Genomic DNA, 13,177 nt, shown 5'->3' with positions numbered 1-13,177 from the left:
ATTTTTATTGTCCATGTGAAATAATCTTTATACATGCAATTATATATACAGTAGCAGTTAGACATTTGGACACACCTTCTCCTTCAGTTTCAGTTTCATTGTACATTAATATTGAAGAATCCAAACTATGAAAGAACACAAATGGCATTAAGTGGAAACAAAAAAAAAAAACGGAATATATTTTATACTTTTAATTATTCCAACTAACCACCTTTAGGTTTGATGGCTGCTTTGCACACACTTTGAATGTTCTCAGTCTGCATCATGAGGTTGTCACCTGGAATGGTTTTTCAACGGGCTTGAGGAGATCCCAGAGGTGTTGAGTGCTTGTTGGCTGCAGAGAAAAAAATCTCTGCATCACTGGATTTAGATCAGGTGCTTCTAGAGACCAGGTCATCAGGTTATGCTTCACGGTGGAAACCACACATTCAGAAACCATCCAATTACCATCTGTCTGTCTAACAAAGTCAAAGGACTCCAAATCTACCACTAATTTAATGTCTATTTATTGTGTTTCTTTGCCAAAGTTCTTCCCAAGTAATAGTTTTTTTTGCACAATTTGACTATGAAGATCTGATACAGTCTTCTCTGAACAAAGGATGAGGAATGAATGTCTGCCACAGGAACTCTGAGAAATATTCTTTTTAAATTGGTGGTTTTTGAGGCTGGTAATTCTAATAAACTTCTCCTCTGCAGCAGAAGAAGCTCTTGGATATGGCTTGTACAGTAATACAAAACAATAGCACTAATAGCTCACACTTTCCTCTGGTGCTCTTAAATACATGAAAGATGCAAGAAATGTCACAAATGAACTTTTGTTAAGACACCTGTGATCTGAAACCATTCCAGGTTACGACCTCGTGAAGCCGATGAGAGAACGCTCCGAGTTTGTCCAACTGGAATCAAAGATAAATGGAGCGACTTTGGACAACTGAAAATATAAAACATATTCTGGGAATGAGCAACATGTGTATATATATATATATATATATATATATATATATATATATATATATATATATATATATATATATATAATTTATTCAGCATCAATAAATCAGATCTTTGTTCATTCATGTAGTTTATTTTGTGCACAAAAGACAGTAATATTTTTTATGAACTGCTCTTCTGAACCACATCTGTACTGAACTACATGTCTGTCCAGAATCAGTCCCACTCTCAACACCAAGCCAATAGACTTTCAACATCTCCCACCGACCACATGCTCCAAATCCACACGCCAAAGCAGTCACGTGTTTAAAATAGGCGGGACGAAAGAAAAAAAATTCACCAGCCAACCAGCACCGGTTTTGACCCTAAGGGCCTTCCACAGCGTGTACCCGTGGAGGACAGGACGCATCATCTGCGCGCTGAGAGTGAGGAATACCACCGGGACCTGGTGGAGGTGAGTGTCCAGGTGTTGTAGATGGAAAGGCTAGGTGTCTGATCAGAACAGATGCAGTGTAATTTATGCGTTCCGACACACGGATCCGTTCAGGCTTCATATGAGCTGCAGCACCGTGGCTCAGGGGCAAATACAGGAGGAACCGGAGATGGTGGAGGAACCGGAGATGCTGGATAAAGATGGAAATGTTTAGATCGTTTTGTCTGTGTGTGTAGTGGAGGTGGGGATTGTGTATATGTGTAATTGTGTGCATGTGTACGTTTGCACGTGTCTGTGTGTACGTGTGTAGGTGTATATCTCATCATCTACACAATCTCCATTCTAAAGAGTGAAGTCAGGTGTCATTGTGTTGGTAGTGATGCTTCTTACCTGTGTGTGCGCGTATACCTGTTTAAACGGCGGCTCGCACGTGTGTGTGTGTGTGTGTGTGTGTAGGTGTGTGTGCCTATATGTGTGTGTATGTATGTGTGTGTGTGTGTGCAGGGGTCGTTGGTGCTTGTGAAGGTACTTGGTTGTAGTTACTTTGCCCCCACTTGGCTCAGTGCAGAAACCCAATAGGAGGCACTGCGAGCGGCTAAAAATACCCCTGTGTACTGTGGTGTGTGCGACATTCCCCTTCTGCCTCCACCAAACCCTGAGCTCTGGGAATGAAACCCTGATCACCACCATCTTTCTGTAAGTACTCATCTATCTATCTATCTGTCTGTCTGTCTGTCTGTCTGTCTGTCTGTCTGTCTATCTATCTATCTATCTATCTATCTATCTATCTATCTATCTATCTATCTATCTATCTGTCTATCTATCTATCTGTCTATCTGTCTAGCTCTTCTGAAGCTTCTCTCGAGCTCTGGTCCATCTGCTGCTGTGTGTGTGTGTGTGTGCGTGTGTGTGTGTGTGTGTGTTGTCATCCAGCAGGAGTAAACTGATTTTCTTTTCCAGTTTGATGTGAGAGATGTTTCAGTAGACGTGTCTGTACTTCAGCAGGTTTCAGGCCATTACACACCCAGGCGGTGTTCAGTGTTCAGCACTTTGGTTTTGTGTCTGAAGAAATGTTATGGTTTTCATTTACAGTCAAATAGGAATAAATGTAAATACATATAGGAATTAAAGCACATGCATTTATACTACAGACTTCTGAGACTTCCATAATGTTGCAGTACCCTGGATACAAAACAGATACTACACTATACTATACTACTCTATACTATACTATACTACTCTATACTATACTATAGTATACTATACTATACCACACTATACTACACTACACTATACTATACTATACTACTCTATACTATACTACTCTATACTATACTATACTATAGTATACTATACTATACCACACTATACTACACTATACTATACTATACTATACTATACTCTATACTATACTATACTATAATATACTACACTATACTACACTACTATACTATACTATACTACACTATACTATACTATAATATACTACACTATACTACACTATACTACACTACACTGTACTATACTATACTATACAACACTATACTATACAACACTATACTACACCATACTATACTATACTATACTATACTATACCACACCATACCACACCATACCACACTATACTATACTATACAACACTATACTTTACTATACTACACTATACTACACTATACTATACTACACTATACCATACTACACTATGCTATACTACACTATACTATATTACACTATACTATACTAAAATTTACTATACTATACTATACTACACTATACTATACTACACTATACTATACTACACTACACTATACTATACTACTACACTATACTATACTATACTACACTATACTATACTAAAATTTACTATACTATACTACACTACACTATACTTCACTATACTATACTACACTATTTTACAGTATACTATACTACTCTATACTACACTATACTACACTATACTATACTGTACTACACTACACTATACTATACTATACTATGTCTGATACAACTGTCACTGCTAATACTACTACAAATACTACTGTTAACTACTACTACAATTATCTACTACTACATATTATACTACTGTCAATACTATTACTGTCATTACTACTACTGTTATTACTACTACTGTTATTACTATTACTTTTAATACTACTGTCATTACTACTACTGTCATTACTACTACTGTTATTACTACTACTGTTACTATTACTTTGACTGTTAACACGACTGTTATTATTATTACTTTCAAAACTACTATTACTACTACTGTTATTACTGTTACTTTTAATGCTACTGTTATTACAACTGTTACTACGTCTATTGTTATTAATACTGTTATTACTACTACAGTTGTTACTACTACTTTTTCTACTACTATTATTATTACTACTGTTATTAATACTACTTTTACTACTGCTATTATTACTACTGTCATTACTTATACTGTTATTACTACTATGTTTACTACTACTGTTATTACTACTACTGTTATTACTTATACTGTTATTAATAGTACTGTTATTACTACTACTACAATTTTTACTGATATTTTACTACTTCTACTGCTACTGTTACTAGTTTCTAATATTACTACTATCACAATTACTACTACTATAATTAATATTATTTAGCATTTTTCTATAATTGCATATTCTACTGCTGAAATAAAACTAGTTATAATAATAATAATGATAAGAAGAAGCAGAAGAAGAAAAAACCCTGTATAGTGTGACATTTCTCTGTGTGAATTGTGAATTAAATTAAAATTATATGCTACATATATATATATATATATATATATATATATATATATATATATATATATATATATATATATATATATATATAAAACAAATATTATTTGTTTCTAAGATCACAGCTGGTGTGTTAGAGGACTTAATAAAACTTTCCCGTGTATGTTGTGGAATCTGTTTTTCAGTTTAGTTTTTCCCAGTGGGATATCTTAAATGGCACCATTGACTAATTTTAGGTTACGATGTAACTGGTGCTTTCACACAAAACCTGCCGACTTTATATCCTGCTGATGTGAACTTGGCTCTGGAATCGTGGTTAAAAATAAAAACAAAATCAAGCAAAAACAAATGCTACAGAATAAACAAATTAATAAACACGTAACAGCTGTAGATTCAAGAGAATAATTTCCGATACCATGAAAGCACTGTTTCTGCGACTATGGATACATCAGTACCTGACTTTACTAAACACCAACCTCCACATGTCTCTTACTGATTATTCTGATCACAGTAATTTATCTGTTTTTTGGTTCATTGTGAAGTTCAGTGACATGTTACACAGTTAATGTCTGACGGTTGTGTGTTTTCTCTTTTAGGATCTTTGCCCCAGTCCGGCAGCATGTCCTTGTCATTCTGTGGTAACGATCTCAATGACTCCTACAGCGTCACCAAGGGAGTCCTGAACAACGGCTGCTTCGTGGATGCGCTCAACCTCGTTCCCCACGTCTTCTTGCTCTTCATCACCTTCCCCATCCTCTTCATTGGTATGAAAGCATTTTACATTATTTATTAACCGACTGTGCATAAAAACACCAAGCCATTGTATTGAGAGGATTTATACTTATTTTAGTAGGAACACATAAAGTACTATCAGGATACTGCTATATCCCAGACCCTTACAGATGTACAGTACAGTATAGAGTGCACCTTAGTTTGTTCAGTTTCATAATGACGGGCAGCAGTAATGTTCCACAGAGTGTTCAGCTGCCATATGTTTCTCTGGAAGATCCCACAAAGCTGCATGTCAATGCTGATCTACTGTATAAACAATTGTTACATAAATAATGTTTCAAAACACAAAAAGAACCTCCTGCAATACATTTCCTGAAATCGACAGTATCAACATATGTTTATATCGAGCTTCTTAGCATAATACAGAGTTTACAAATTACTAAAATACAAGACCAAAAAAAAAGCATGAGCGAATGCTAAATGTAGCAGGATTTAGCAGGATCCTGTATAAGGAAAAAAAACGCTGAGGAAGATTAGTGAGCAACCTCTTTTTATCATCATGACAGAATCTCAGGCAGCCATATCTTTAGGGTTCTTATTCCCAAAATGTTCTAGTGAAACTCGAAACTGTTCAGTGAGCGACATTCAGGATGAGAGACAGAAATAGAAAAAATGCCTGTGTAAGAGCAGACGTGTGTGTGTGTGTGTGTGTGTGTGTGTGTCACTTAATGGCAAATGTTTGTGGACACACCAGACCTTCTTGCCAGAAATCAGCGTCTGATCTCAGTAATGTAGCAGAATGATCATTAAGCTCCACCACCACACCGCAGGTTCTAGTGGAGAGCTGTAGAAGAGTGGAGATCATTACATCAGGAAACACAGTGTGAATCAATGTGGAATGAGACGTCTAACATGGTCATATAACAGACATAACAGCAAATGGACATAACTTTGGGCCGTGTTGTCATTCTGAGATCCAGACACGAGACTAGCGTTAACACTCTGAGAAAGTAGCAGGGCAGATGAACACACTCGGAGGAGAACATTAATCAGTCTCGCTGATTGAATCGTGTCAGAAATAAGGCTGTGAGATTTTTTGATCGTGCAGCTTGTTTGTGGTGAAAGACAGCATGGTTTCCTCCACCCTGCTACCCATAGAGATAAAAGTGTAGAACTCAAACAATAAATGGTTTTTTATTATAATTTTTTTCTTTATTAAAAAATTATTTGTAATTTTTGGCCCCCTTATAAGTGAGAGAAACTAACACTAAAGTTAGATAGAGAATTAAGCTGATCAGACATTAGTACTATCCTAGAATACTCCGAATCTGACTTCCCCAGCAGTCTGAACAGGTCATAATGAACACATCCCAACGCCATCATGTGTGTCGATATTTTCCTTTTCGTCTGTGTCAGCACACACAGCCATCAACAACAACAGCTGCAAGCTGTGGCACCTCCATATTGGTTTGGCTATTGCAAACTCCTGGTAATGTGCCCTAACAAAGACAGCGTGGGATTTTCTGTGTGCGTGTTTAGATCGATTCAGCAACACACTGAAGTTGTGTGAGGTGCAATCTTCTGTCAACAATGTACATGAATGAGTTAGAAGGTGTGCAGCCTGCAGATGGAGCTACAGTTGCCTCCTCAGGTGCAGTTCATGCATTGGAGTTACTTTTGAGCAAACATTTTTGTATGTAGTACATTATTCATTTCAGCTCAAACTCTCATTAACTCTAAAGTGTAGATTAGATTAGATTAGATTAGATTCATCTTTATTGTCATTGCACATGTTACGGTACAAGGCAACGAAATACAGCCAGCATCTAACTGTAGATGGTCAGGTTGTAATATATGATAAATATAAATAAATAATGATAAATTAATGAATAATATATGAATTATGAATATAAGGAAACAGTCCACAGAAAAGGGGATTATATACAATCAGTACAATTATCATAGAAGCAAAATAAAGTGCAATGAAGGAGATATTGTATAGATATTGTATAGGGTTTTATATTGTATAGATATTGTTTAGGGTGTTATATTGTATATTGTATAGATATTGTATAGGGTGTTATATTGTATATTGTATAGATATTGTATAGGGTGTTATATTGTATATTGTATATATTGTATAGGGTGTTATATTGTATATTGTATAGATATTGTATAGGGTGTTATATTGTATATTGTATAGATATTGTATAGGGTGTTATATTGTATATTGTATATATATTGTATAGGGTGTTATATTGTATATTGTATAGATATTGTATAGGGTGTTATATTGTATAGATATTGTATAGGGTGTTATATTGTATATTGTATAGATATTGTATAGGGTGTTATATTGTATATTGTATAGATAATGTATAGGGTATATCCTGGTTTACCTCCAAAACTCCAACTACTCATTTACTTTCTGGTTACTAGTTTTTCATGAAGCTTCATGTATGTGTACGTTATGAGTGGTTTCATATCCAGGGAACGTTGAAATTCATCCAGTAAAACAATTTTCATTACTTTGAATTTGAAGGGAAAAGACAAAGAGCATGGTTTAACGAGAAGGTGTGTGTGTGTGTGTGTGTGTGTGTGTGTGTGTGTGTGTGTGTGTGGAGCATGGGTTCTCTCACTGTGTGTGTATAGAATCCTCTCTCCTTATAAAGGTCTGAATGGAACTCTGACCTACATACATTATTTACACAGAGTTCTCATGGATCACCACCATCCATACTGAAGCTGAGAACTTTTTGTACTTTAGTAGAAATGTAAAAGGAGGAGGTTCACTGATACTGAAGGAGTATTGAAGCAGAAAAATTAGTTAATCGTCCAGAAACATCTACTTCATTCACCACTGCTGTGATGGGATACATACAAGTGTTTTGAGCACTGATAAAAACTGATGAAGTTTGGGAACCTTCTCTCTTCTCACATGTATAATTAGTGGCACAACAAAACCTGAACATCAACAAAATGTCTGGTTTACTCAAGTATTTATGCAGAACTCTTGCACATGGACTTCAGTTCCCTAATGCACAATATCATTATTACACCCTCTCATATCCTCCTTAACCCTGTAATGGTGGACCTGCTCCTGCTCCTGCTCCTGCTCCTGCAGTGTCCTAGAGTCCTACAGGGTTTTTTACGCCCGACTCTATTTCACTAAGGTTCTAATGAAAACGTCTTCCTCGTCACTGTCCTTTTGACCTGAACGTTTTTTTTATATCTTATGATGTGAGATCTCGGAGCTTGTCCTTTCAAATCTCTGCGCAACGAATATGAATGACTTCATCCAGTTAGGGAAATGAGGTACTCGTAAATCAGATTAGGGCACGTCTGAAGATTTGTGGTAAAATGTAGATATCCAGCCAATCAAATTAGGTCTTTAATTGACAGATGTACTGATTGCATTCTCACTACCAGTGGAAAACAAAGTGACGTGAAACCGAACGATTCTTTCATTTTTTTATATGTTTATTTTTTTATAACACATGTAAAGAAGCTCTTTTTGTCCCCTCACGTAAACTCGTTCAATCAACTCTCATAAATTGTTTTATTGGATCGACGTCTATCATCTGGACACCGACTGTCTCACGGCTGTGTGTGTGTCTGATGCAGCGGTTATTAGAAACAGGAGAGGCTTTGTGTTGGGAATGTAATTGAGATCGTGTAATGTGTGTCTGAGGGTAAGTGAGTGTCTTTGTGTGTGTGTGTGTGTGTGTGTGTGTGTGTGTGTGTGTGTGTGCAGGTTGGGGCAGTCAGAGTTCGAAGGTACAAATCCACCACAACACCTGGCTGCACTTCCCTGGCCACAATCTACGATGGATTCTGACCTTCACCTTGCTTTTTGTGCACGTGTGCGAGATCGCCGAGGGAATCGTGTCCAACACGTACTTTTCACCCCCTCACACACTCACACATACATATACATATACATATACATATACATATACATACAGACACACTCTCACACACACACTCACACACACACACACACACACACACACACACACACACACACACTTGCAGTCAGATTTCCCCCGTACTAATGGAAATGGTTGTATTTGTACTATCCTGTGTTTTTCCTGACAGGGAAATGAAGTCAAATCACCTGCACCTTTTTCTACCTGCATTAATGGGCTTCATAGCAGCTACTACATCAGTGGTTTATTACCACAATATAGAAACCGCCAACTTCCCCAAACTGCTCCTCGGTAAGTCATTATTAGAGCTGTTTTAAATGACAAACAAGGAAAACTATCAAATTTGCACATGAATCGAAACAAAACACCATTATTGTGTTTGAGAATTCTATTATTATTCTATAAATCACTACACAGCACTGTTCATCTACTGGGTGCTGGCATTCAATACCAAAATCATCAAGCTGTGGAAGTTTGCGGAGGAAGGAGTGGGCATACAGCATCTCCGCTTCTGTATCACAACTCTGCTGGTGGTGCTGTACGGCCTGCTCATGGCTGTGGAGATCAACGTGATACGGGTCAGGGTAGGTACTTCCTGTATCCTGACACACACCCACACACACACACACACACATACATATATATGTGTATATATATATATATATATATATATATATATATATATATATATATATATATATATATATATATTTTACCAACTTTATTATTAGATATTGGGACACTGTATGGACAAAAGTTGTTGGGACATTTTGACATTTACATTGCCGTATAAGAAGGTTAGTTCAGTGGTTAGAGCTCTGGGTTACTGATCAGAAGGTATCTTAGGTCCAAGTTGGAATACTACAGACTGAGAGGTTAATATTTATGTAAAGTCGGATATTTTTGACTACTAAATGAAAATAAAGTGTAGTGTGGCCCAGTACCTAGGAACAGTTTGACACCACTGGAATGTGGACTGAGACTCAGTGGTTCCATAAACATTTACAGCTCATGTTTGCCTTCTTTTCCTGCAGAAGTATGTGTTCTTCACCAACCCTCAGCGAGTTAAACCACCGGAGGACCTGCAGGATCTGGGTGTACGATTCCTCCAGCCTTTTGTGAACCTGCTCTCGAAGGCCACATACTGGTGGATGAACCCACTGATAATGGGTGCTCACAAGAGGCCCATCGAGCTGAAGAAGATCGGCAAGCTGCCCATCGCCATGAGGGCTCTGACCAACTACCTGCATCTGAGGGATGCTTATGAGGAACAGAGAGTGAGCTTAGCTGGCTTAGACATGTTTTATTATATTTGCTTTTTTAGTTTTGCTTCAAATGAGAAATGAATTTCTAGCCAGATGTTCATAATCTACAATAGTTTCCATTACAGTTGTGTGTGTGTGTGTGTTTGACTACAGGAGAATGCTGAGGAGATGGAAAAGACACCATCCATCTGGAGGTCCATGTACCATGCATTTGGTCGGCCCATCCTCCTCAGCAGCAGCTTTCGCTATATGGCGGATCTCCTGGGCTTTGCTGGACCTCTCTGCATCTCTGGAATTGTAGAGAACTTGAACCAGGAAAACAAGACCGAAGTTTTCAACATGACCGAGGTGGGCTGGTTTGGTATCTTTGAGCTGTAAGTTATATATAATATATAATATATACCTACATATGTAATGATGTTATATGATGGAACATGAAAACAGAAGATTCTTTAAAAATAACGATGTGCTCAATTCCAGTTTAGCTTGTGACTATTAATATGGCTTTGTGTAGGTGTGCGTGAGAATGTCAGTGAGAAGATGCACAGCGCTGTACAGAATAACAGACATGCTACATGTGCGAGAAGAAAATAACAAGCTGTTTAAACGTGAGAGAATTGAATATACACAGAACCATAATGCAGGGGTCGAGAACATGAGCTGAGCTGAAGAGCAGATGGAAAAAGGAATCAGAGGAGTAGAAATGGTGCTTAGGATTGCGTTGGTAATGTGTAATGTGGTAATGCATGAATTTATTGTTGTACAAGCTGTAAATGGGGACATTATTGATCACAGGGGTGGAGATCAACAGGCTAAAACAGGACGGTTCTGTGACAGGACACTCCAGGTCCTGCCTCGGTCACTAGCTGTTTTTTACAGTGATATTAAATCATTATGTTTTTAAGATTTGTACACAGCGTCTGTGGAAGGCCATAAAAATACGAAAAGCCCGAATGTTCTCAGGGACACTTTGCATTCCAGTTCGTCCCTATTGTCAGTTAGGTGAGATATGATCTTAATGGAATATATAATGGGACGTAACTTGGTGTTTGTTATCGCTCAGTCAGTTCCACCCTCATTTTTAGTAATTAACATATCAGATGACCTCATCATCTCATCATATCATCAAGAGACTCGCCAGCGTCATCTGCCGTGATTTATTTCTGACATCACATCCTCGCTTTTAGCAAAGTCACATTCACACGCCAAGATCGGAATACCAGACGTGTTTTTTTAGTGTAGAAACATCTACTGTGACATTTCCTCACCACTCCAGTCAGCATAATATCAGACGACGCCTTTATTAGGTTTATTAGATATCAGAGACACAAGGCTGAGAGCGAGGCATGTGGAATGACATGAGCGATGACACAGAGACCTAATGAATATCGTAGTCATTTCATGTCTCGAGCAGATTAAAGGTGAAGAATAGGGCGACAATTTAAAAGGTAGAAGGCGTAGAGTGAGAACAGATGCGCATATCTGTGTGACCTGGACAATTCTACACTCGCGTCCCACCCGCTCGCACACACTCTGGATTCTCCCTGTGATGCCACTGACAAAACAGACGTTTACAAAGACGTGTATTTTATGGCTCTGCTCAAACGAATATCTTTCCATATTTGAAGACGACTGTCTTTGTGGAGTACAGATTTCCTGTTAGTTCCACGGTGTTTGCGTATTGTTCATGTTTTAACCTTGTGTATGTCTTGTGCCTGTAAGACAGAGGATCTACCGTTTGGCGTGTACTTCATGTCCTCTACGGAGCTGTTCAAAAAGGCGTATGTCCTGGCAGTTCTTCTCTTCCTGGCTCTGGTACTCCAGCGTACCTTTTTACAAGCCTCCTACTACGTCACTATAGAAACAGGCATCAACCTACGAGGAGCATTGCTGGTAGGTCATGCAGGGGTTCAGGAACATTTAATAGATCAATGAAAAAATAGCTTTATAGATTTTGTCACTTTCACGTTGCTCTACTGACACGCTCTGTTACTAGGCGATGATCTACAACAAGATTTTGCGCCTCTCCACCTCCAACATGTCTATGGGAGAGATGACCCTGGGACAGATCAACAACCTGGTGGCCATAGAAACCAACCAGCTGATGTGGTTCCTGTTTCTGTGTCCCAACCTGTGGGCAATGCCTGTGCAGGTAAATGAAGTGTTGGAGTCTGGAAAGTGTCTGGAAAGGATTAAATGTCTTTATTTTAAACATTATAGCCAGAGTGAAGAGTCCTTTAAACCACCACAAGCTCACAGTGCGGTATTAAATTGGTACATCACATTGTTATACCCTTCTATTGCCTTCAAATTCCGTTTTAGCAGGAATGAGTCCACTTTGAGTGAGAGAGACCTTCAGACACTTTGTTATGGGCATTATTCATTGTTTCCATGAGGAGGTTTCTTTATGTAAACCAGTTAAAGGTGAAATGTCTTTTCTCCAGGGCTGGAAATAAATCACATTTAGCTCTTACATGGCCTGGATTGTTTTAGCATAATGCTGGGCTTTCCAGACACTGTACCACATTTTCATTAGATTTATCAGCATAATTCCAAGATTGGAAATACTGTAGAAATGACTCCTTTCTTAGTGAGCTTTCAGGTCATCCATTTATCAGTGTATATGTTTGTCCATGTGTCTTTCTTTGGTCTGATGCCTCAAATGAAAGAACGAGATTGTTCATCTTCCAGTGATCATTAGGAAATATTGGCGATGCAGCTTAATCTTAAACATTGCACATGGATTATTGGAGATATCTCATAGGGGTTGATGTGTTCAGTAGATCTGGGTGTGTGAATGTTTTGCCATTAGGACACAACCAGATTTTAAACATAAAGTGTGGAAATGTCTGATCGCTGTGCAGTCATTGTCCAGCTGAGTATCAAAGCTAATAACTTACGGTCTCCTCCTTATTCAGATCATCATGGGCGTGATCCTGCTATATTACTTGTTGGGGTCCAGCGCGCTCCTTGGTGCCCTGGTCATCGTGCTGCTGACCCCCATTCAGTACCTCATTGCCACTAAGCTGGCCGACACACAGAAAAACATGCTGGTAACTCCTCCTGATTGGTCTGGTCCTGTTTGTACATGCTGATAAAACCCTGTCATAT

General features: G+C 38.2%; 1 protein-coding gene across 5 annotated transcripts in view; it reads left to right on the top strand.

Annotated features, from left to right (window-relative positions):
- The first annotated feature begins 1,261 nt into the window (after positions 1 to 1,261).
- Positions 1,262 to 13,177, top strand: part of abcc9 (ATP-binding cassette, sub-family C (CFTR/MRP), member 9) — a 31,632-nt gene continuing 19,716 nt past the window's right edge. For 3 of the 5 annotated variants that reach the window (XM_046872849.1, XM_046872852.1, XM_046872853.1), the window contains exons 1-11: positions 1,262 to 1,405; positions 1,841 to 2,080; positions 4,737 to 4,904; positions 8,627 to 8,768; positions 8,971 to 9,092; positions 9,219 to 9,385; positions 9,836 to 10,078; positions 10,220 to 10,414; positions 11,789 to 11,959; positions 12,063 to 12,218; positions 12,985 to 13,119. In XM_046872849.1, coding sequence (XP_046728805.1) covers positions 4,760 to 4,904; positions 8,627 to 8,768; positions 8,971 to 9,092; positions 9,219 to 9,385; positions 9,836 to 10,078; positions 10,220 to 10,414; positions 11,789 to 11,959; positions 12,063 to 12,218; positions 12,985 to 13,119 — 1,476 coding nt within the window. In that variant the 5' untranslated portion in view covers positions 1,262 to 1,405; positions 1,841 to 2,080; positions 4,737 to 4,759. Of the gene's footprint in view, positions 1,406 to 1,462; positions 1,626 to 1,840; positions 2,081 to 4,736; positions 4,905 to 8,626; positions 8,769 to 8,970; positions 9,093 to 9,218; positions 9,386 to 9,835; positions 10,079 to 10,219; positions 10,415 to 11,788; positions 11,960 to 12,062; positions 12,219 to 12,984; positions 13,120 to 13,177 lie in introns of those variants that run through there. The other 2 variants (XM_046872850.1, XM_046872851.1) reach the window with 2 other exon arrangements.

This window comes from Silurus meridionalis, chromosome 18 (genome assembly GCF_014805685.1).
Source record: "Silurus meridionalis isolate SWU-2019-XX chromosome 18, ASM1480568v1, whole genome shotgun sequence".
NCBI classification, from domain to species: Eukaryota; Metazoa; Chordata; class Actinopteri; order Siluriformes; family Siluridae; genus Silurus; species Silurus meridionalis.
Note: the sequence above shows the minus strand (reverse complement) of the source record. Positions and strands in the feature narration are given on the sequence as shown.